The 24,620-nt window shown below is 53.1% G+C and overlaps 2 protein-coding genes across 2 annotated transcripts; both read left to right on the forward strand.

Moving 5' to 3' along the window:
* The first annotated feature begins 9,627 nt into the window (after window positions 1-9,627).
* NKX2-6 (NK2 homeobox 6) lies at window positions 9,628-11,856 on the forward strand. Its single transcript, XM_087762659.1, has 2 exons — window positions 9,628-9,751; window positions 11,258-11,856. The coding sequence occupies exons 1-2, from the start codon at window positions 9,628-9,630 to the stop codon at window positions 11,854-11,856; spliced, it is 723 nt and encodes a 240-aa protein (XP_087618785.1).
* Window positions 11,857-16,465: 4,609 nt separating this feature from the next.
* Window positions 16,466-21,684, forward strand: NKX3-1 (NK3 homeobox 1). The gene is made up of 2 exons (XM_087763025.1): window positions 16,466-16,984; window positions 18,898-21,684. Exons 1-2 carry the CDS (start codon window positions 16,630-16,632, stop codon window positions 19,305-19,307), a joined length of 765 nt encoding a protein of 254 aa, XP_087619151.1. The 5' UTR covers window positions 16,466-16,629; the 3' UTR covers window positions 19,308-21,684.
* Window positions 21,685-24,620: the final 2,936 nt, after the last annotated feature.

Here is a 24,620-nt window from a genome sequence, read left to right on the forward strand (position 1 = left end):
AACCTCAAGAAGTTTGCGATTCGGGTGTTGTGGCAGAGGGCAAAGCTGAAGCTCGGTGTTAATCCCTACCGAAACCCCTCCCGGCTGCGCTGCTGGGAACGGGGCGAAAGCTGCGTCAGCCCTTGCACAGCATCACTCCAGAGGATTTCTCATGCAGCTCCGGGGCTGTCAGGAAGCGATTAAGAAAGCAAAGGAAATAAAAGCAAGTCAAAGAGTTTTGATCCCGCTCACCCTCTTCCCCCCACGGCGCTGACGCCGGAGAGCAGGATTATTCAGGGTCCCCTTTGAAGCCGTGCTTGCGTCAAAGGATGGCACCTGAAAATGGGGAATCGTCTCGATTCCAGCCGGGATTCAGTGGCAGAGAGGAGCGGGGGCTGATTTGGGGCAGAGCCTCGTCTCTGCAAACTCTTGCGTGGCTTTTTCAGTCGCTGCCACCGCCTCTGACACAGTGTGTTTCCCACTACTGCTACGGGGTTGCACTGGGCAGCAAGAAAACCAAAGCTGGTCTAAACATTTTCCCCCAAACTGGGCTTAGACCACTTCACAGCTGAGCCAGCAAAGCGTATCATGATCCACATCCCCATCCCAGCCTGGGACCGCAGCCCCGCCGTGTTCAACTGCTCCCGAAAAAGTGCTCTCGAGTGTCACAAAAAAGACATGTTTCAGAGCAAACAGGCAACCAAAAGGTTGATTTCTCCAAACCCACCCAAAAAGTCAGGGGTATTATTTGCTTTTCTCCCTGCTCTCCTCCTCCCGGGAGGCTCCGATGTGTTTTCAGCTGGTTCGGCCGCCCCCGGAGCCGGCGCGCAGCCTGACGTCACCCCCCCGCGCTGCACCTCCAGCCCCCATTTATGCTGGCAGCGCTCTAAAGATAGATCCGAGCAAAGATTATCAGCCCGAGCGGTATTAATAGGAGGCAGCTGCTCTTTAAAGAGGCTTTTAAATAATATAAAGAAACTTCATCGTATTTTTAAAAGCCTTTTAAGTGAGCCAAGCTACCCCTCCTCTTCTCTCGCACCCCGCCGAGCCCATGTGCACCCGCACCCAGGCGATGTGGTGGTCCTGAAGGGTGCCATTTTGTCACCCTGCTTGCTCAAAAGCGGCTCTCCCATCGGCGTGGGCCGGGGGACTCGGCTCCATCCCTCCTTCAGCCCCAAGGGAGGGTGGCAGCAGGTTTGCGGAGCCGGGAAGGGGTGTGCTGACCCCCGGCTGCTGCGCCGGGCCAGCTTAGAGCAGCAACCCCTCAAAAAAAAGCCATTGGCAGAGCTGGTTTCAAGGAAAACACAGGGAGATGCCTAAAGTAGCACCGAGCAGAGCAAATGCATCCCCATGGGTCGGCAGGGTCGTGCCCGGGGTCTTCCCCACGCATCCCCCGGTTCTGCAGCGGGGCCACGCACGCGGCACGGCCACGAGCCTTGGGACAGGCTGGTGAGCCGGGATGGTGTCCCGCTGCCGTGTCTGCTGGCTATTTTAATGGCACGAAGGAAAATAACACAAGATCTTGGTCTTTTCCTCCAGCCAGCGCCGGTTCCCGGGCCATGTTTAAGCCAAGTAAATGGCTCCCAAGCGCAACAACAGCCCGTGAAAACTGAAAGGCAAAAATAAATATTGTGAAACTCGCGGCTGTAGAAACCAGCTGCAGCTGCCGATCGCCACATCTGGCCGCCGTGGCATGGCAGAGGCAGGACCCGCTCGGAGGTCAGAGCGGGCAGAGGCAGCGTCTCCCCCGCGCTCCCCGCGTACCCCTTGGCAGGAGCCGCGCGGTCCCCGCAGCATCACCGTTCCTCTGCTCGGTAACCTCATCTCCCTCTTAACTGAATAATGGAGTGAAACCTTAGCTGTGCTGCTCTCAGCCTGAAAATAAAACCCTCCAACACAGTGCAGGCTCCTGCTGAACACCGCTCGGGGCGGTCTGCACCGAAAGGGGAGTGGGTACCATGCAAATCCCATCTTTATATAAAGCCAGCGAGCGTCCGTGCGATGCCCAGCGCAGAAGGGTCTGGGTTTGGGCTGGAGCAGGCGGAAAACACTGCAACACGGGCACCAAACGTGCTGACTTCTGGCCCTGAGCACAGCGGAGCTGCAGGGGCGATGCTCGTGCCCGCTGGCAGCAGATGCTTGCAGTTGTTTGATGCCTGCAGCATGCCATTACTTTTAAAGGCCAAACCAGGGCAAAATTTATTGCCGTGACGTGAAAATAGATGAGAGCAAATCCTGTTGGAGTGGAATAAATGTTACTGCCCGTGCGAATAGAGGCAGCAAGGGTGGACGGGGGTGAACGCCGGGGATTTGTGCCCGTGCAAGAAGCGGAGCGTGGGCACGGCCGCGACCTGCCTGCATCTCGGCTGCCTCCGTCCGAAACAGGGGGACACGGGCCAGGTTTGGGACGGGGCTCTCCGGAGACTCCGACTCTCCCAGCCGTCAGGCCAGGTCCCGTGGAGGAGTTTCTAACCCTCAACAGGCACAATTCACACGCCTGTGTTTTTAAGGAGGCTCTTCCTTTTGGCAGCCTTTTAGTTGAAAGCGGAAAATTACACAGCTCACCCTCGGAGCTGGTGGCTGTGTCATTAATCATGATTTTTTTAATTAAAAAAAAAAAAAAAAAAAGAAATTCCAAAGAGGACACCACAAAGACGAGCACCAAATGGGCTGCTCGGGTTGACCTCCGATTGCTTCAACGTGTATTTTGCTCCGGCTCAGGAAGTTGCTCACAGCCAGTTTATATATTTTAAGGGTGGGTAGATTGACAAATAGGAAATCTATGACATGTAATAGCTGATAACGCATGATGCATTTCCCCCTGCCCTGTGAATTATTTGAGGCTGCGTGTTATTTAAATATTATCCTGCTTAGGATTTCAGCGTGTGGCATCCACGGATGACATCAGAGAGAACAAAAATTAAGCAACTCTCCTTATTTTAGGAGCTTATTTAGCCCAGATATTTTAAGTTACATTTTTGGCCCAGTATCCAAGCGATCTTTCTTCAATCTAAATAAATGTCTCCCAATTTAAAAAAAAAAAAAAAGGCAAAACAAAACAAAACACAAACCCAACAGATGTGGCGAGCCCCGCGGTTGTTCCAAAGCAGAAAGCAAACCCGAGCACGTTTGCCAGGCCCCGTCCGCCCACTTAACCGAGCCTGTCAAACCCAATAATGAAGAACACTTGTGCAGCGCTTGATCTTTGCAAACCGCGGGGCAGCTTGCGATGGGGACGTACGGAGAGCGTGGGGTGAAGGAGGACCCCCCCCCCGCCTTTTTTTTAAGTGAGGGTGTTGAGGTTTGGGGTTCGGGGAGGTAAAATTGGGAGGTCGGGAGATAACCAAGCTCAGCTTTTCCCCGATCCTGCACACCTTTTCAAAACACCTCTCCCATGCGGCGCGGAGGGCGACGGAGGATTTTATACCCCACTTGCACGGCTGGAAGGCAGGGGAGGGCACACCTCTGCAATGCATTCGGGATGCCATTTGCACGCTGAGCATCAAAGGGCACAGACCAAATTCCTCCTTCCCTAAGGAACGTTTGCATCCCAAACACCCCATACGTTTCCCACCACGTTTCATCCCTATTTTCCTTTTTTTCCAGGTGGTTTTTTTTTCGCTTCCACCGTGCTCACAAGCCCCCTCAGCCCCCTGTTCTGGGGGGCCTAAATAACCCCTCAGATCCCTCCCAAATAACCCAGCCAGGAGCGCCGCAGTCTCGCTGCCCAACGAAGCAGCAGGATGCAGCTGCGGGAAGCCCGTGGACGAGTTGGGATGCTCCAACCCTAACAGAGCTGCTGGTGGGACAGATGACAGACGGGGCTCCTGCTGGGATTCACTGGGAGCTGCGGAGGAAGCTGGAAGGGATCAGCGTGGGCCGCCTGCGGTGCCTCTGCTCTGCCCTTACTGTTCAGCAAGCTGCAGGGTGATGCACTTCTTTTTTTTTCCCAATTATGTTTTCCCAGCAGCTCTGCTCCCTGCCCAAGGCCTCAGCCACGGCTCTTGTGCCATCTGCCGACCGAAGGCCGCCGGCTGCGTGGCCCTGCCACGCCACAGCACCCAGCACCCAGCACCCAGCACCCACTCGACCGGCCCGCACCCATCCTCTCCCCTCCGGCAGCCCCCAGGTGCCTCCTGCCCTCTCCTCGCTCCCGCCGCTCCAGCCCTGACTTGAAAGCATCCCTGGGAATTGGGCTAAATCCCAGAAAGCCCAAAGATGAGAAAATTCTGCTCCTTGGTCATCCGCGCTACGGCCACCCAGGCGGCACCGTGGGCAGAGGAGGACGGGGCAAGGATGCACCCCGGCTACTTTCAGACCTGTTTTTGCTGGGAAAGAGGGTGGAAGCAGGAAAGGTCTGGCCAAAACGTCCAGGTACAGAATCGTAAAATCATTTAGGTTGAAAAAGACCTTTAAGATCATCGAGTCCAACCGTTAACTTAACACTGCCAAGTCCAAATGCTGGGAAGGGGCAGCCCAGCGGCTGCGAAACCTCCGCGGGGAGGCTCTGCTCTTGCTCAGCATCTTCAGCTCAGGCGCTGCCACCGACCCCGGCAATCGCCCCAGCGCAGCCCCGCACATCGATGCTGTAACACACACACACACACACGCAGAAATCTGTCTGCCCACTGCAAACCAAAGGATTGCACTCTTCGCCACGGAAATACACGGAGGAAAGAGCAGGTAGCCCTCCTGGTTCGATGAAGGATGCTCCCTACCCTGATGGTTTGATGAAGGATGCTCCCTACAGCTGTCTCGTTAGAAAAAGTGACAGACAAGTATCCCGAATGTAATTTTGTGAGTTCAGATTTCCTCCATCTGCCAGCACTGGGAGACACTGAATTATTCATGACGTTTCACCAAAATAATCCCATTTAAAAATAACTCCCCTGCTTAAAAGACAGTGAGAGCACTTTTAACACCGACCACTATTTTTATCTCCCGAGTGTGACACAGCAAAGCCCCAAACCTCAGCAATTCCTGCCCCGTACCCATCGCTGACCCTCTCCTCTTTAACAGCATGGGTGAAGGAGCAGGGGGGATTTTTTTCCCCCCTTTCAGTGCTCAGCTTTGGAGTTCAGAGGAGCAAAGCTGCACATCTCCGGTGTCCAAGCAGAGGGCACTGCTGTCTAATGATTTGGGCCAGGGCTCTGTTGCAGGGGTTTGGTTTAAGTCAATCCCAAACTACTTCTGGCACAGAAAACTTCTCTGGCTAGCAGATACTGCTGTAGCAGCAGCTGAGAAGCCCTCTCTCCATTTAATCCCCTTGATTAATCCCCTTGATTGTTTAATATCTTCATCAATGACACAGATGGATCAAGTGCACCCTCAGCAAGTTTGCAGGTGACACCAAGCTGAGCGGTGCAGTGACACGCCTGAGGGACGCGATGCCATCCAGAGGGACCTGGACAGGCTGGAGAAATGGGCCTGTGTGAACCTCATGAGGTTCAACAAGGCCAAGTGCAAGGTCCTGCACCTGGGTCGGGGCAATCCCTGGTATCAATACAGGCTGGGGGATGAAGGGATGGAGAGCAGCCCTGAGGAGAGAAGGACTTGGAGGTACCTATAGATGAAAAGCTGGACATGGGCCAGCAATGTGCTCTCGCAGCCCAGAAAGCCAGCCGTACCCTGGGCTGCATCAAAAGCAGCGTGGGCAGCAGGGCGAGGGAGGGGATTCTGCCCCTCTGCTCCACTCTGGTGAGACCCCCCCTGGAGCCCTGCGTCCAGCTCGGGGGTCCTCAGCACAGAAGGACATGGAGCTGTTGGAGCGGGGCCAGAGGAGGCCACAGAAATGATCAGAGGGTGGAACAGCTCTGCTGTGAGGAAAGGCTGGGAGAGCTGGGGGGGTTCAGCCTGGAGAAGAGAAGGCTGCAAGGAGACCTTATTGCGGCCTTTCAGTACTTAAAGGGGGCTTACAAGAAATATGGGGACAGACTTTTTAGCAGGGCCTGTTGCGATAGGACAAGGGAGAATGGTTTTAAACTAAAAGAGGGTAGATTCAGACTAGGCATAAGGAAGAAATTTTTTACGATGAGGGTGGTGGAACACTGGCACGGGTTGCCCAGAGAGGTGGTGGATGCCCCATCCTTGGAAACATTCAAGGCCAGGCTGGATGGGGCTCTGAGCACCCTGATCTGGTTGTAGATGTCCCTGATCGCTGCAGGGAGGTTGGACTAGATGAGCTTTTAGGGTCCTTTCCAACCCAAACCATTCTATGATTTCAACAGGTCTCCAAAAATCCAGAAATAATAGATTAAAAACTAGTGATAAAACCCAGCCCAACAGAGCAGCCAGGAGCAGAGCAGAGCACCAGGGAAGTGCTGGCTTGTCTCAAAAGGGTAAAAGCTGGCTAAAATGGGGAAAAAAAGAGATAAATAGAGGGCAGGAGATGACAGCCTGCCCCAATCCTGTCTTTTCAGCCTTGCGGCCGTACCGCCTGTGCTTCGTCACGTCAAGATGTCCTCCCACCCTGCCCTCACGCTGCCCTCACCCAAGACGCGGCCTTCATCCCAGAGCCAGGCAGAAAGCGGGCTCTCCGTGAAAACTTGCTAAAGTTTCAAGGTTATTTTTATCCCATGGATTCTGAAAAGAAACACATTTTCCTGCCTTTTTTCCCCAATGTTTATTAGAAAGCCTTGGAGAAGGAATCTGCTTTCCCTCACCCGCCTGCAGCTTGCTCTCTGCCATCACTTCCATTTTCTGTGCTTTTTGTTTTATTTCACTGATGAAAAAGGACAGAAAGTAGCTGGGAAAAAGAAGAGGATATAGAAAACCCTTTTAAGTTTAGTTTCAGCTGCATCAAAGCATTTGCAAACTCCTTAGAGATGTCTATACATGTGCTCTGTGCTTGCAATGCCCCTGTGCATCCGCTTCACTCATTATTCCCTTTATTCCCATTATATTCCCTTTATTCCCATTAGTCAATATTCCCATTATTCCCTCGCTCTGAGCACTTTAAAAACAAAACCTTCTGGCAGGGCAGGAGTGCCCTGGGAGGGCTGGCTGCCCCATCGTGCTCCCGGCAGGCAGAGTCGGGTTTCCAGGGTCTCGGATGCTCCTCCGACATCGCATCGGGATCCTGATGCATCCCAGCGATAGCTGCCAGAAAGCAGATACTTTGGGAGCCACGCTTGTGCTGCTGCCATAGAAATCCTCCTGTTTAAACACCGGACGGTGGCTAGAAGCAGCTTTCTCCTGATTTCATCTAACCTAGTTAAAAAGAGGAGTAATGTCCCTGGAGAGTTGTAATAAAATTAACTTGCCAGTCAAAAAGAAGCCGATGATTCATGATCACTTGTGATAGATCCTCTTAGTCTTCCCAGAAATCCCCCAGTGGTCTTTTGCTGCCAAAACACGGTGGCCGAGAGCCGTGGTCCACCCCTGGCACCGTGGGAAGGGCCCGAGCCCTTGCCTGTGCCAATGTCCACGGCACCGGGAAAGCTCCCAGACACGGGGCAGGGAGTGGGGCCGGGGCTGGGGTTTTGGCAGGGGAACGCCTGCTGAGATGATTTACAAGCCTCATCCAAGCCTCTGGATGCTCTGTGAGCGAGGGAGGGCTGGATGTGGCCCGTGGGGGCACTCGGACCGGGATGGGGAGCAGCCAGCACGGCCCCACGGCCATCGCAGGGCACTAATCCTGCCCTGTTGCCAGTGGCCCTGTGTTAAGCTCCGTTTTCCTTCACTCTCCCCCAACTCGACCCATCCAGTGCCTTGTCTCTCTGCAGGTCCCGAAAGCCAAACTCCAGCCTCTCCATTAATCTCGGCCACACCGAGTCATTAGGGGCGGATAAAGCTACTTACCCCAATTCCTTCCTGCTCGTCTCAATCCCAGCCAAGCATTTTACCTTGGCGCCGGCTGCCTCCTGCCATCAACAAGCCAAGGTGTAATGTTACTGCCTGTTTGCTCTCGCCTCTTGGTGTTCCGAGTCCCAAACAAGCCATTTAGACGTGGCAATGAATCCAGCCGGGGACTGGGAAGGGGCTTTGCGAATGAGGCACAGCCCTGGACTCGGAGGATGGGTTTGCAGGAGCTAACCTTGTCCGTGGGGACCGTGGCAAAGGGCTGCAGGGAGCACACGGCCGCTGCGGCGGCCGGCACAGGCGGGAGGCTCCAGCCCGAGGAGCCTGGGCTGGTTTAAGTGAGCTGCAGTGTCATTCCTGCACGGGATTAGAAATTAGGGGGCCTGGGCAGCAAGTGCAATAGCCCAAAAAATGGCAAAAAAAAAAAAAGTACCTCCAGGCATCCTTTCAGAATGCAAAAGTCACACTGAAAAATTCACACTCCTACCAAGTGTACAGAGAGCAGGATCAGGCCCATAGCCAGGGACGGCACGACTCGAAACCATCTCAGAGAGCGAGTGCTCTTTAGGAGGGCAGCCCGAAAGAAACCACTTGAGCCGGGCCTGAGCTTTACCCCTGCCAAAGGGGTTTAGCAGATGCTGAAGGGAGGCTGCAAAGGCATCACCACACGCTGCGAAACCCTCCCGGGGAAGGTGAGCTCAGTGTTTCTCACGATGTGTTCAGTCACAATTCCTACTTTAACCTGGAAAATAAGGCACCGTGTGCAGGGATGTCCCATGGGCATGAATGCACACAGAGCTAAAAACGCAGACTACAGGGGCCGGGAACGAACCCATGCATTATGCAGAAATGAGGACTGACCTGTGGGGCTGTGAGCGCTTTTCTCCCCAAGCCACTGTATTTATTTTCCGTCCTGTTCCAGCCCCTCACTTCCTTGCCTGCATTTGGGTAGTTTATTTATTCAGCCTCCCCTAACAGTCCGGTTTGGCTATTTCGGTGGTGCAAGAGATACTGGCCCAACCCAGACAAAAACTAGCTCTGCTCTGTCAGGGCTATCAGCAAACACCAGCCCCTGAGGCCAGCCAGGAATTTTAATTGAAATAGCCGGTCACTGGGCTCAGATAAGGCCCAGCATCACCCCATGGCCGGTGGGGCTCCCCACTGCCTCCCCGCTGCCCCACGGGGCTACCAGGACCCGGCCCCGCTCCCCAAACTCATGCAGGGGTTCCTGGCCCCACTCCATGCCCCAGCGGGGGTCTGCCAGCTCAGTGCCCACCTGCCAAGGCAGCACTGGGACAGACTGGGAGGGAACTGGGGCCCTGAGCTGCTGTCGGTGGGCAGCCCACGTTGGCGGGGGCTCCCGCAGCATCCTCCCCCCCGGCCCGCAGGAGCTAGGTGGTCTGCGTCCCTTATCAGCCCTTATCTCCCGAAGCCGCTCGCTAATGTGACCTTAATGGAGCTAAAATCGACTCGATTTGTTTTATTGCAGCTTAGCCCAAATCCCCCCCCCCCTTCTCCCTTCCCCTTGTTTTGGAAATACAGAGGCGAAGGGGTCTGGCTCCTTCGTCGGCAGCGCATGGGGAGCCGTGTCCGGGCCAGAGCATCCCGGGCGGCAGGGAAACCCCCCCGGGGACCCACCCGCCTTCCCCTGCTCCCCCCCACCCCCGAGGCCCCCCCCCCCCCCCCGAGCCCGGCCCGGCGGCGGGGGCCGGGGGTGGTGCCTGGCCCGGCGGCAGCAGCAGGGGCAGAGGCGGGGAGCGGGTCCCGGAGCGCACAGCCCCGCTGCGGGCACGGCGGCTCCGACGGACCCCCCCTCCCTCCCTCCGCCTTCCCCGACGGCTCTGGAAGATGCTGCCCACCCCCTTCTCGGTGAAGGACATCCTCAACCTGGAGCGGCCGGCAGCTGCCGGGGGGGCCCGCACCGCCCCCGGCCCCCGGGCTGCCCGCAGCCCCGGCGGGGAGGACCAGCCGCCGCCGCCGCCGCGTAAGTGACCGCGGGGCCGGAGCTGCTGCGGGGCCGGGGCTGCTGCGGGGCCGGGGGGGGGCCCACGGAGCCGCTTTCGTTCCCCTGGGGTGGAAAACCGAGGGCAGCGGGGCCGCCCGTTGCATCCTCGCACCCGCCAGCCACGACCCCGCCGGAGCCGGTGTTCCCCGCTGCCCGCCGCGGGCCATGGAGGGTTCCCTCCTTTTCCTCCCTTTTTCCCCCTTTTTTTTTTCCCCCAGGGGATGGGGTTTTAGGGTTGTTCGGGGCATTTTTTGCGCATCCCGCCCCGTGCGCCCCCGCCGCTCCTGCTGCCCTCGGGGAAACGAAACGGCCCGGGGTGGGGGATATAGCTGGTTTTTGGTTTTGTTTGGGTTTTTTTTTTTTTTTTCCTGCCGAAAGGCACAAATCGCCACCGTTTTCGATGATACAAAAGCCCGTTTCGATGCTCCGTCAATTGTCCCCGCTGGGGACGGGAAGCACCGCACCGAGGCACGACCGGTCCCGGGGGTGCGGAGCCGGTTGCGGCAGCGGGGATGCGGCTCCGGAGCGGCGGCCGAGGGGGGCTCGGACGGGGCCCCTCTTCTCCCCACGGCTAAAAAATCCGGCAAAGTTTCCTTTGCTCGTGTTTTCCTACTGCCCGGCGGCTGCAGAGCGGAGAAACGGGGAAACCAGTAGGACCAGAGCCTGAGCACTGGGTGGCACTGGGATACAGAGCTAGAGAGGCGGAGAGGGTGCGAGGAGCCCGGGGAGGACTCTCTGGCGGCTTCACACCTGCAGAAGGAGCCCTCCAGCACCCCGTTTCCCCGCAGCCCCCCCTCAAATTCCCTGAGCCCCTGCTGTGGCTGCCAGGGTACCCGAGCGCATCCCACCAGCCGGGGAGCGATCGCCGTGCAAGACCCCCGGCTAGCTCGCCTGCAACACAAAACCCCAGCAAATTAAAAAAAAAAAAAATAAACAACTACTTTGCATCTTCTCTCAGATCTAACAATTTTTCCTCCTTCATTCCCAGCCCCTTCGTTTTTCTGGTTTTGCTTAAATTCAGAGCGCTGCGGGATTCCCCTTTCTTCAGGTGCTGGAGGTAAATCCTGCCAGAGGTCTGACTGCAGTCGCTTCCACCCCTCCGGAGCAGGACGGTGGGGAATGGGGTTTGTGTTTTGGAGTACTCAAACCTTCAGCGTACCCCACTTTCCCAGGCTGGGGCTGCCCCGGTGGCAGCACCCACAACAGCGCAGGCATCGGTAGGAGGGACCGAAAGGAGGCATTATCCAAAATTCAGATAAAAGTCAGGCTTCTCATTCCATCCCCCCAAAAAAGGGAATTTTCTTGAATTCCCATTAAACATCACAGGAAATTTCACGTTAAATTTATCAACTATCAACCCTGCTTCATCTTATACCCAAGGGTCCCCATTCCCAATTCAATCCCTCCTCGGAAACACACCCTCACCGGGAACAGAACCGGACTTGGGTCTCACTTCGCTTTGGGTTTTTCCCGCTGCAGGAAAATGTTTGCTCGCCCACCCTTTCGAGGCAGACGAGAAGAAAGCTGACCCCTGCCACCATCCCAAGCAGCGACAGCGGAGAAAACCCCGAGTTTTATTCTCCCAAGCTCAGGTATTTGAACTAGAGCGGCGATTTAAGCAACAGAAATACCTCTCCGCTCCGGAAAGGGAGCACCTCGCCAGCATGCTCAAGCTCACCTCCACGCAAGTGAAAATCTGGTTCCAAAACCGGAGGTACAAGTGCAAGAGGCAAAGGCAGGATAAATCCCTGGAGCTGGCTGCCCACCCGCTGCCCCCGCGGAGGGTGGCAGTGCCCGTGCTGGTCAGGGACGGCAAACCCTGTCTTGGGGGCTCCCAGCCTTACCCAGCCCCATACAGCATCACCGCCAGCCCTTACTCCTATAGCTCCTACTACAGTGCCTATAGCAGTGGCCCGTATGGTGCTAGCTATGGGGGCAGCTATGCCGGGGTGCCCCCCAACGCCGCCCCCGGCAGCCCTGCCGTGAACGGGAGCTTGGGCATGGCCGGCACTGCTCAGCACCAGCCCGCATGTTTGCAAGCCAGCGTGCAAGCGGGGATCAGGGCTTGGTAGATGGCCATGGAGGTCAGGACCGCCTGAAAAGCACCGAGGAAAGCCCCCTCCACTCCAGAGCCCAGCCTTCATCGGGACGGGAGCTGAATCGGAGGGTTTCTGCCAGCCCGGACAGCGGGACAACTCCGGAGCATCCGTCCCCTCCAGGCAGCTCCTGCTGTCACGTCTCTGCAAAGGCAGGTCAGGAGAGAGGGGGACGCTGCCGCGCCAGCACCGTGACTTTGGGGACCCAATGACTGAGGGCATTTATTTATTTAAACACAAATGTTTCGGAGTCTGGCCCTTCCCTCCCAGAGGGTTTGCTCCTCCAGGGTGTCAGTGCACGGCCATCAAGAGGGTATGAACACTGCTTTTCTTCCTAACTGGAAAACAGGGTCTGTGCGCATCACTTGTGCATTCACTTTTTTATGAACACTATTTAATGCTTTGAGTTCCTCTAAACTTTTGAGATACATTTCTGATTTATATTCGTAATATCTTTCTAGCACAGGTGCTAATTTCTGTCTTTATTATTATTATTGGCAAATAAAAACCACATTGGTGAAATTGTGTGTTTTCCCTCGCTCGCCATTCCTCACTTAGTATTTTGACTTTTCCCATCCACAATTTGCACGTGAGCATCAAAATCTGACTCAAAGGAAAAAAAACAAACCAAAACCAAATCAGTCTTAATACTAATAATTAATCCAGAAAGATAATTGCCTTGTAGTCCAAGCCTGGGGAGCTTCCAAGGTTGAACCCCCTCCCTAACTCTTGGCAAGTGTTTCCAACTCTCTGTTGCTATTTCCTTACTGGTAAAATGGGTTTGCAGGTACATCGTGGGGCAGCTGCGAGGGGCAGCCCCATAGTTACGGGATCACACGGTGGGCTGGTGTCATCTGAATTATACCAACGCCATCGGTGCTGAACCAAGAGGTGCAGGATCCTCAAATCACGATCCGTTGGCATCAAGTGCCTTGCTGGATCAAAGGACTGCATGCATATTCTTATATATATGTATATATTTATGAAATGCAGGAGGGCTGACTGTCATTGCGGTGTTCTGGGGCAGACCAAAGGGGAGCACAGTCACATCCCGAACAGGCGGCATGAATCCATGGCCTCGCACCCAGTGAGACCTCATTAGACCGATGCACTCACCGGCTGCCCATGACCCCCCGTGCAGGCTTTGCAGGGCAAAAACCACGCAGAGGTCAATGCCTGCTGCAAAATGTTGGTTTCACGGAGATCTTTCCACTACAATGCCAAGATATCCCAGTGACGGAGCCAGACAGCAACCTGCACACAGCACAAGACAGGCAAAATCTCCCCCTCACAACCTCCGTCCCCGCTCCGGGCTGCTGCCCTCTCCTCCCCGCTCCTTTCCCGACAGCTTCTTATCCTCCCAGTGTTTGGTGAAAAGAGACTTGCAGGAGGCAATTAAGCTTTTATCTCTAATCCCACTCAGCCCCATCACTCCGGCGTTCACTCACTTCCCAAATGGGACATCCCTGACATCCAAATCAAACCAGAAAAACCCTCTCGGCAAGATAGCTTGCTCGCTGTCCTGCCTCTCCGAGGCTTTGCAGCCCCACCGAGACCCTGGAAGTGACTGGGTAAGGCGAAAGCTGCACTGGGTGCTGCCCCTTCTCCTCCCCTTCATCCATCCACACTCACTCGGGGATATCTCCCGAAATAAGCCGAGTCTTGGCTCTCTGTCCTGGCTTTGGAGAAGCCAGGGGACTCGACGGGGTCCTTGCACCGGTAAATGCTGCTGGCATTGGGGAAAGCCCCGGCAAACAGCAGCATCCCCACTGCCTGGGCTCACCTGCAAGTCTTAACAACACTGAGAGTTTTTCCTTCGAGGTTCAGCAATCAAATGAGGCAAATCACATGAAACTCCCCCCAAATAAACATAGAAATCAAAGAAGGAAATTACTACCCTCCCCAGCTCAGAAAAAAGCCGGAAAATGGGAATCATGTGCGCTGAAGGCATCGTTTGTGCCCCTCCATATGTTTTGGAGGGGTTTCCCGAAAGCCCAGTTCCTGTAGGGTCAGGATAGCCTTAAAACCCTGGTGTTTGCCGGGTCCCCTCTGTCACCTGCCTCTCTGCAGCACACGCCAGGGCTGCTGCTTTAAACCTCCTCTGTTTCCAGCCCAAATCAGAAATTACCCGCTACACCCACCGCTGTAAAAATGAACTTTCCCAAACACGTACGCAAAGCAGCCCACATTTCCCCAAAGCCTTCTCCTGGACAAAAACTCCTGTCCTGGGCCAAATTACTCACTGCTTATCAGCTACGAGTTATTTTCACCGAGTGAGCCGCGGATGTGGACACTGGCAATGAAGGGAAAAGAGACGTGACCACAAAAGAGCTTTGCAATGAGGCTGCTGAGGACAGACCTACAGATGGAGGGGTCAAGCACACGGACAGCAGCAGGAGATTTCACTAACAGTTATGGTAAAGCTGTGGCAGCCCAGCGCTATTGGCAGGAAAATGCTTCATTGAAATGAAATGATCCCCCTGGAAGGAAGGGAACTGCCCAGTTTCTGGGAGAGGAACCCTTCTGCTCAGTCTTATGTTCCCATCTTTGTGTGGTAGAGCCCAAAATATTTGTGGATGCAGGACAGGCTGAGTCCCTGGGTGTGCGGCGGGGGGGATAGGCACGTGCTGAGCTCCGACAACAGCGAGGGCAGCCTAAAATCGGCAGCGGTAGAGTCTCTGCAGTGGGAAAATTGGCTCCCAAATTGGGTGTGGGGTGCCCCCAGGGAACGGCACGGCTTCCTGACCGGAGCGAGCATCCCTGCACAGTGCTGTGCTCACGGTCACGCCAACATGCCTTTGGGCAAGCCCTGGTCCTGCCAGGGGACCCACTGGTGCCCCTCGGGGCTCCCCCTCCGTCCCAAGCTCCCCTGGGCAGCACAGTGGGATCCAGATTAAGCGCTGGAGCGGGCAGGCAGGGACCCATGGGGCAGCCCACCCACCCACCCACCCGGCCGCAGCAGCACCTTATGCCAGCTCCTAATCTGCTCTCCAGAAGCGAGGCCGGGGGTTAGAGGGCTCAGCGGCTGGGGCACGGCTGCAATAATACTCTTGGGTTCCAGTTGCTTCATAAATCTTTCCAGGTTCCCTTTCTCAGACTATAGGAGGTTCATGAGGCTGAATTATTGAAGCTACTGAAGTTTTCCAAGCACACAGGGAATATAGGGGGATATTTTCTAAGCCAGGAGCATCGGCAGGTTAAAGAATGAGAGAAAAGGGCAGGTTAAAAGCAGGGTTTGGGGCACGTCTGCACAACCTGCTCTGGGCTTCGGGCTGCCGTAACCAAACACCCTCCTATAAAATCAACAAAGTCCTCAGGGGATTTCAAGGAAATCTATTGTTTCCCTTTTTAAGGTTAAAAAACATGCCTGGGCTTTTCGGCTGAGGACAAGGGGCTGGGTTTGAGTGAAGGCTTTAGGAACAGAAGAGGTGATCAGTGCTACATTATTCCAACAGCAAATAGAGTCTGCAGACAATAGGGCTATAGGGGGGTCACTGTATATATAGAATCATAGAATCGTTTACATACGTTGCTCAGAGGGTGCCCGCAGTTCCCAGGGATGCTGCCCATCTGCATCCGCGGAGCCGAGTCCCGCTCCCACAGGGCTTCCCCACCAGATTGCTTTGCCTTATGATGGGGCAAGGTGATTTTTTAATCACGTGCTGCCCACATCTGGGCGAGGGGGGTTCGCTGCTGTTTGTGTGGCGAGCGGGGAGTTGTTTTCCAAACAGAAACTCTAGAAGAACAACTACAAATAAAGTGGATACTCCAAAAAACAATCTGTTATAACAGAGAGCTCCACTCATGGTTTTTCTTGGAATCAGGAAGGTTTTGCTCCTTTTGGGTGCCTTTGAACACAGGGCCTTGCAGGATGGTGTATAAAGGCACTAAGTCTTCTTAAATAAATGCTGTCCCATTCCACAGCTGGTCGAGGAATTAGTCTGAGGTTTAGGCTTAAATTTTCATGTGAACCCTCTGCCCCTTTCTGTGCAAGCATTTGCCTCTGGAGCTGCTCTCCCTGCCTGTTACATCTTAACTTTCATTTTAAAGCCCTCGTTAAAGCAGCTTTTCAAAGCTGATGAAAATGTCTTTGACATGTTTTCCCTGTTTTTCAACAAACTGAAAGTGCATCAGAGTGGAAGGTTTTGAAGAAAACCCTCAAAACCCTCAAAATACAAAAAAACCCCCACGCCAATCCTTTTCTTTTTCTTCACTTTCCCCCCTGAAAAGAGCATTTCCCCAAAGAGCTCTAGAGATTACCCCGGGACATAAATCATTTCCATAACCAGGAGTAAGCAGAGCACCGGCTCGCTGGGGCTGGGGCAGGGGATGCAGAAGCTGTCCCCTTGCAGAGCATCCCTCCAAGGCAGCGATGCTGCTCCCCCCTCCTCTCGCCAAAACCCCCACCCTGGGAGCATTTTGATCCCAAAAAGGATGAATTCACTTAGGCATCCTTCTCTCCTCGCAAAAGCTCGGAGGTGATTTGCCAGCAAAAGAGCAACGGGGGGGGGGCAAAAGAGGAAGCTGAGGTTTGGCTGTGACCCCATGGATCCGTGGGGAAGGACGTCCTGAGCAAGAGGGAGAAGCAAGCAGGCAGAAAACCCGCAGGAGCCAAGACACAACCGAAGGGCGTAGACTCCTGCCAGGGATCTCCAATCAGGCCCGGGAGGCTTGGCTGCCTGCCGTATAAATGCAGAGCCGGGAGGGTGGGAAGCCAGTGTGCCTCTGGGCAGGGAGAGGAAGAGGAGGATGAATGCCGGGGTGCTCCCCAGAAGGAGGCAGAGAGCACCCAGCAGCACCCCATCAGGGATGAGCTGGACCCCGACGGCAGCCCAGCAGACCATGCCTGTCCCCTCCAGGCCCCGGACATCCTTCCTCATCCAAGACATCCTCTGGGATGGGGCAGAGCGAGGAGCGCAGCCAGAGCGGGACAAGAGCGGAGGGTTTGGCAGCCCAGAGGACGGGGAGCCGGGGGCGGCCCCGGAGGAGGGGAGCGAGGCCAGCTCGGCCCTGGGGACTGCCCCAGGGCACCCCCCCCGGAGCCCTCGTCCCCCAGGAGCATCCCCAGCCCAAGCCCGAGGGACATCCCATGAGGCGGACGCAGGTAAGGGGGTGGAAGCTCCTGGCTGAGCCCGCTGGTCAGGGAATGGATCAGCAATGGCTACGCTTGGGTCAACCAAGGGGCAGGATCCAGACCTGGCTGCCTCGAGCACCCCAGAGCCAAATAAGCTCTGCTTTAAATACCAGGGAGTATCTGTGCTTTAGCAGTGAGAAAGTAAGAGAAATAATAACTGCGTGCAAACCTTTTGCCAGGCACTTCAAATAACTCAAAGGACTGAATCTGCCTAAAACTCTGTTTAAATAAAGCCCAGTCGATGGATTTCTGCGATATCTTGGGAAATAAAGTTCCCTTTTAATGCAGAAGGTCCGCAGCAAGGGGACCTCGGGGCTGCCCTCTCAGAGAGGCCGTTTGTGCCCCTCCTTCACGCAGCCGTCAGCGCGGTGATGCCACCGCAGCCGAGCTCCTCGGTGCCTCTGGTCCGGGGATATTTTGAAAGTCCTCGTGTTGAATTTGTGCCTTTTGCAACAGGGCTCAGCTTTCCCGTGTGCTCGGCAGTGTCCGCCTGCCCGTACCGCTGCACATCGCGTGATTCATTAATAACGATCCTGCTCCTCCTGATACAACGCTACCAGCACCTCTTTCTAGCATGCAACTGCTAAATTCGTTGCAGGCAATAACACTTTGCTGCAGAAGCAACATACCGAAAATCACACCCAGAAGCAAATTTTTTCGATCAGTGCCTCTCTCATTGCAGCACGGCCGGGGCTGCGGGAGGGGACTCAGCCTTTCCTTGCTCAAGCAGTCCTGCGCTGAGCTGCAACAGCCAAAAAAGCAATTTTGAACTCTCTAGCGACCAGCTCTTGCTTGCTAAGGGAGCCCTTGCCAGGGGAATTTTGGCTTTACGTTTCAATTCTATTAAAAGAAGCTTCTACATAAAAGCAAGTTCAGAAACAGCCGCCAGACTGATTATTACGAAAATCGTTAAAAGCCGTACCAAATCTCTCAGAAAGTGGCTAGTGTAAATCAGCGTAGCTCCAGGGATTTCAGAGACAACCATGATTTACACAAGCTGGGAATTAAGCCCATTTTTTCCATCTTGAGCATTATGTTCACATCTTAAGAAAATATACTAAGAAATAACTAAAGGAAAAAAAAATTGGCCTATTTCCATCCCAAGCTGGGTAATACATAAAAAGGAACTAGCTGCATAAATAAACTGACTTAAGAAGTTTTAACAGTTATAAGTGACACTTCGCAGGGAGCTCAGCACCTTTCTGGGTCGCGGCTCAGGCGACCCACTGGTGCCGCGAGAAAGAAGTCGGCGGCAAACACAGCTTTGGAGCTGTGATCCGAGACCAGGTCTGCGGCTATACATCTAAACCCAGGCCTGAAGGTTTAAAAATCTGCCCCCAAATTTCTTGGCATTGCCTTGGAGTCGTGAAAGGGAAAAGGGAGGCATTTCTTTTCAACGCTTTCTAATTGCAGTCTGCTTTAAGCTGCACCGATTTCCCATTTCTGAGCTATCTGTAGCTTGAGGATAAAAATTTGTTTTCTTTGGGGAATCAGGATTTTTCATTGGCACGGCAGCGAGGAGGTTTCAAAGAAGTGCCTAATAGTATGAATTCTGCAATAAAAATCTCAAGAGCTGTCGATGCTATAATGTACGTAACAACGGTACCTTGAGGTTCAAGATGGATCTCCCCTAGCATTGCAAAATATCCCTTTCTGTATTATTTTAGCCCCTTGAATGTATGTTTATATTGAATGCACGCTTATATGAATTAAGAAAGTGTGATTTAGGGAGAGAAAACTCCCTATATTACTTTAAGATGGTGTTCGCTCCGTTAAATGAAAGTATTTCCAAGATAATATGAATATTTTGCTCTCTGGAAGGGAAAAAGCAAGTGATTCGGACAACTTCCAAGCGGGTAATTCTCAGCTCTTTCCTCCCGCAGATGTCACGGCGGAGATCTACCTGTCAGACTGTGACCCCCCCCTGCGACCCCTGCCCATCGCCCAGTGCCCCCCGAAGCAGGCGAAGCGCTCGCGGGCGGCGTTCTCCCACACCCAAGTCATCGAACTGGAGCGGAAATTCAGCCACCAAAAATACCTGTCGGCCCCCGAGCGAGCCCACCTGGCCAAAAACCTGCAGCTCACCGAGACCCAGGTGAAAATCTGGTTCCAAAACAGGAGGTATAAAACCAAGAGGAAACAGGTCGCCTCCGAAATCAGCAGACTGGACACGCGTCTGGCCGGGCAGAAAGCGGCCGAGCTCCCTGGAGCATCGCTGCTCGCGCTGCGGGGCGGCTGGCAGTACCTGCCTTGCCTCTACTACTTGAACGGCTGGAGTCCTTCGTGGTGGTAACCGCTTTTTTAAGTGGAAAGCAGCCTTTTTTCTTAAATTTTTTTTTTTTTTTAATACTGCGTTGTTCTTTCTAGTGCTAATTAGGGGAGGGAGACCCCATTCGCAGTCATGATCAGCATCTTCTAGCTGCCGCACGAGCCTCTCTCATTGCTAACAGTAAAAAAAAAACAAACAAAAAAAGCCCAAGATTTTAAAAGCATGTAATTCAGCACGCTTCACAGCGCTGCTCTGGGGTCGATCTGCAGCTGTAAAATATTGCAGGCTCTTTCAGGGGCAGAAAGCAAGGGGCAGTCCAGCCCTGGAGGCAGCGATCGCCCCTCTCTGCCCCTCCTAAATCGCCTGCGCCCCGCTGAAGCCTTTGCCCCTTGCTGAGATCAAGCAGGCAAAGAGCAAACTGCTGATCCTGGGCTGGCACTGGTACAGCCCCAGCTCGACCACTTGGGCCACCAGCTGTTGTATGATCTAAAAATTAAGCTTAAAAAAAAGAAAAGGCAAAAAATTTCTGCCATTGATGTTATAATTGCTAATGGTCCTAGAGGGGACTTAGAGCTCCCCCAAGATTTCTGTGTGCTGTCCGGCAGCACCACAGCCTCCACCTGGGGCAATGCGCTTTTGGGGAGAATTAAACCCCTTTCTGCCACGAGCAACAACAACCCGAAGTGCCTGACGGCCACGGAGCTGCAGCCGGGACATGAGCAAAGGCGGCTGCCCTGGCCGGGATGGAGCCGTGCCAGCTTACCCCCACCCAAACCCGTCCCTCTGCCCTTCGACGGCCGAGATGCCAACTGCCGCTGCCGGTGCCTTGAGAAGCCAAACCAGAAAGCCTCGGGAACACGGACAATAGCGCAATGACAGATGAGTTTTGCATATCCGGGTGTTGACACTGTTTGAACATTCCCATATAAGCTATTTAAAATAGCAACAGCTCAAAGAGTTCAACGCTTTCCGTCAGCTTTCAAAGCAGCAAACTCCGTTTGCAAGTGAAATCAGCTCAATTCCCAGCGCCAAGGCATCAGGGCAGCGAGAGGATGGTATCTTTACAAGTGACTTTTTAGGGAGCCAACAACTATTTGCACTAGCAGAGTAGCAGAGATTTATTTTTGTTGCAACTAATCATACTTAAAACTTTAGATGCCATTAAGTCTATGGGAGAAAGTGTAGAAATAAATGATATTTCCAAGAGAGGAAAGGCCTGAACTGCTGTTTCTCAGCTAGTGTAAATCAGCATAGCTCTGCTGGGACAAATTTAATCTTCTAAAACACAAGTACATGGAGATTTCTTCCCTGTGAACCTCCAGAAATGTTTCTGTGGTGTCTGTTCTTTCTGAAAAAGACTTAAAAATCACAGCGGTCCAATTCCCTCCTGCAGCAGGGAAATACAGACAATGAGATAATGTTAAGTAACTGCTAAGATCTGTCCCTTTTAACAAGATTATTTGGAAACTGATCTTTTGCCTTACAAACAGGTCCAGATCTTGCAAGCTCACAGACATAGCAAAGACGAAGCTGCTGGGGGTACGTGGATGAGGAAAAACTCAGGGGAAGGGCGGGCAGGGAGAGGAGAACATGCAAACTGAAACCCTTTGTGGCAGATATTCTTGCTATCAAAGCTGTTTGCCCAATTTGGAGGACAACCCGTTGCCTTCTAATTGTCTGAAAGTAACCCTTATATCTTGAGATAACATTTTTCTTACAGCTCCTGCTCTCAGATGCTGCATATCCCCCAGCCTGTTCTCTGGCAGCCGGCGTTCGGGCCAGAAGGCCATCTCCCCTGCACTGTTGCAATGTGTTTCAAACCCAGCCCTGCTGCTTATCCACTTTGCACTTTGCTTATCCGCTGCTTGGAACAACAACAAAAAAGCCCTTATGGCCTCGAAGCCAAGCCCCTGCAGGGCACACATCCCTCCTGATGGCATCTCCAGGGGGAGAAAGTCCTGCCAAAATCCCATGGGCTCACCGGGACCCTTGGGATGCTGCTTCAATCAATGCAGAGACGCTATATTTGCACTAAATACACTGGATTGGCAGCTCTGACCATCCCAGAGCTGCCCTGAATAGGGATCACGGTGTGTCCTTTGCATAGACAGCGGAGGAGCAGCAGGGATGGGCACGTTATGCTGGGAAGAACTGAATTGGGCTGGGAAAATTAGATATAAACTGAACTTCTTGGATGCTTCTTTGGGAAAAAGTTTGTGTCATAGCTACTTTTTTTTTTCCCTGCTCATGGTTTACAACCAGTAAAATATCCTTGTTGCTTCAACACCCAACTGCTCCTACTTAACTTTGCTGGTATAGAGCAAGTCCAGTGCAAATAGTCGCTATTTTTGTACATAGTTTTTGATACTATTTTATCTGATATGCATTGTCCTTTGGAATAAAGAGCGCAGAGTCTTTATTAAAAACAAGCTGCCTCTGTGGGTTTTTTGCCCTGGGTTTGGATTTTCTTTTATTCACTGTTTCTGCCACGAAATGACCGCGGCTGTGTCACGAGCACCAGCTTCTCACACAAACGCCTGTTGCAGACACAGTGCTCGGGTGAGTTTTGTGCAGTGAATTGTCACAAGCACTGGCTCACAAGGTTTTGCGGGTGGTAAATCACTGCTCATCACTATTTCTAGGGGCCCAGCACCAAATGTTGCTCCGTCACTCATCCAGCCAGGTATAGAGTACTACTGAGCATCCTCTAATCCCATTTACTGAGCATGAAACACGTGATTATTTCTCAAAAGTATGAGCTTATATAGTGAAGTACTTTCTTTATCACCCCCAAATTACCTACAACCCCACAATTTAAGCACAATCCCAGTGGCCTCCAGAGTTTTGCACTATAAGCACTGGTCCCAGTTGTTATTTCTGCCCCTGCCTTCCAGTCCTGCAACCACATCAGCGCAATCAGGGGCAGCGTTGGTCCCCGTAGGACCATAAGAAGAAGAATTCATCCTGGGAGCCGTCAGTGTGAATATTTCCCCCTCGTACAGAGGCAGAGAGGGACCGACCTTGGGTCCCAGCCTGCCCGTGCACACATCCCCTCCCCTCTGCTGTTGGCAGCAGCAACTTTCCCAAATTGAAAGGGAGTTGCAAAAACTACCATTACTCCCAGCTTAATTTTGTGTTCTAGTAGCTTTAAAAGAAAAATTTAAAAAACCCAAAAGCCAAAACAGGCATCAAGATGGTAAAATGAGATCTCAGGGGAGCTCCTATTGCCTTAGGAGGCTGGTGCTGGATCCTCACCAGCCAAATCCTCAGGCAGACGCAGCTCGCCAGGCTCCACCGCCTTCACCCGGCGATTTCGTGGAAGGGAGCAGCAGCTCTGGTACGTGGGTGACCGTTTGTCAGACGCAGGGACAAGCAGCGGTCCCTGCAGCCAGGGCTGGAACTCGGATCTCCTCCCCCTGCACTAATCCTGCCAGCAGCGTGGTCCTGCTTACGGGATCTGCCTTATTCATAACCCAGACTAAAAAGCTGTTGCACACCAAAGTTTGCTGCAACGCAGGCACAGTAAAGTGCAGGTTTTTTGCAGCGTGGGCATCTGCCAAAGGAAGGTTTTGGGTCTGACATCGGTGCCAGTTGGAGGCAGGGATGCAGGCAGCAGCTCCAGCTCCTTCGCAGCCTCGGCCATGGAGAAACATCTCGGCTGACTCACCCCTGCCGTCCCTCCTCTCCTTCCCAACCCTTTTCTCTGCAACCCTCAAGTGGTTTCTTTATGGACAGAAGATAGACTTCCAGTTGGTTTTTTCTTTTTTTTTTTCCAAGCACAAAGCACAAGGACAAAAAAAGGGCTGTACCGTTTGGATAACCAAATCATCCAAGAGTGTTAAAGCATTCATCAGAACAAGGGGAACGACATGGCAGGCTTTCCCGGTGATAAATATCCCTTTGATTAATGCAGAAAAGAAAAATCCCACACTAACTATGGAGACGTGGAGTTTTAATCAGCCTTAACAAAGCAGAACTCCTGTTTGTACGCAACTAGAAACAGAAAGCATCATTTAATGGCTGTCAATTAGTGTCACGCTCCGCTGCTAACATATCCATCAAGATTAAATAGTGTCTAATGCTGACATAACATTTACACTTGTTTGTGCCAAATCATTTATTTAAAGCTTAAAAAAAAAAAAAAAAGAAAAAAGGCTGCCTTTGGATAATGTAGCTGTTGACTAACATTTGCATGCAATAAACCACATACTTGGCAAGGACTCGCAGGACTGGAGCCAAGAAAAATCGTCAACTTGACCTACACAACATTTGCAAACCAGAGCAGTGGGAACAAGTTCGCTACATGGAGCTAAATAGGGGATGGAAAATGCAAGGACACCCGAAGTGCCAGGCTGTATCAAACTGGTGTTTCGCCCCAGTTTTGGTACCCAGTTATTACAAAGATGTTTTGGAGGGAAGTGTAGAAAACCTCGCAGCAATGAGCACTTGGAGGCGTCTTCTGGGCTGTGCGGATGCTCCTCAAGGGAGAGAGGCAAGGTAAGCTATAAAGCACAAGGATTTAGAGCTCTTAAAAACCCTTGAGGATTTTCAATATTTACTATTCTTATTCTGGATGCTCTTGTCATCCACAGAAACACTTCAGCCCTTTCTAACCCAGCTAGCGCCTCAGTGGCAAGGCCATCCTGCGGGAGGGAGCCCCACAGCCCATTTTGAGGTGCTGGACCAGCCGGCGCTCCCTCCCCCCTTGAGCCACCCCAGCAGCAGTGATGCCGAAGCGGGGCCAGGGAAGCACAGGAGAAGCCGGGGGGCACAGTCATCGGGGCAGATTTTCACCACGATGGACAGCTGATGGGGAAAGAAAAGGAAAGGGGGGGGAGAAAAAAAAAAAAAAAAAAAGTACTTTGGAGATGTGGCAAAATGCAGCTTTCCAGATTGGCGTTCCCATGGGAAACTCCTTCGCTGCCTCTCACAAAAAACCAAGGCGCATTCCTCCTCTTTCTTCTGTTATGGTCTGGGCACTATTTATTAAGAACAGCCGAAGGCAGAGGGAAATCTGCAGCGAATAACCCTGGAAGTGCTTCCAAAGCCGTCTGCCTGCGGTAATTTATGGCAGCCCCCTCACAGAAGGGAAAGTCAAGAGATAAGACAAGTATTTTTACAGGAAAAGGAGTTAGGAGCGAAGCATATATGGGTGGGTTTCGTGTTGAAATGCTCTGGTTTTGGAAGAAAAAGGAAACAGGGCAAAGAAAAAGGATTTTGGAGTCAGGTACCAGGCGTCTGAGCAGATGGACTCAGGCTCGTTGTTTTGTCCCCCAGCCCAAAATAGGAAAGGGGGGGGAAAGAGGGGCACCATGTCTGTCACCCGTGGTCCCCTTG

This window comes from Nipponia nippon, unplaced genomic scaffold (assembly GCF_047370975.1).
Source record: "Nipponia nippon isolate SJK-2023a ecotype South Korea unplaced genomic scaffold, ASM4737097v1 scaffold_27, whole genome shotgun sequence".
Lineage (NCBI taxonomy): Eukaryota > Metazoa > Chordata > Aves > Pelecaniformes > Threskiornithidae > Nipponia > Nipponia nippon.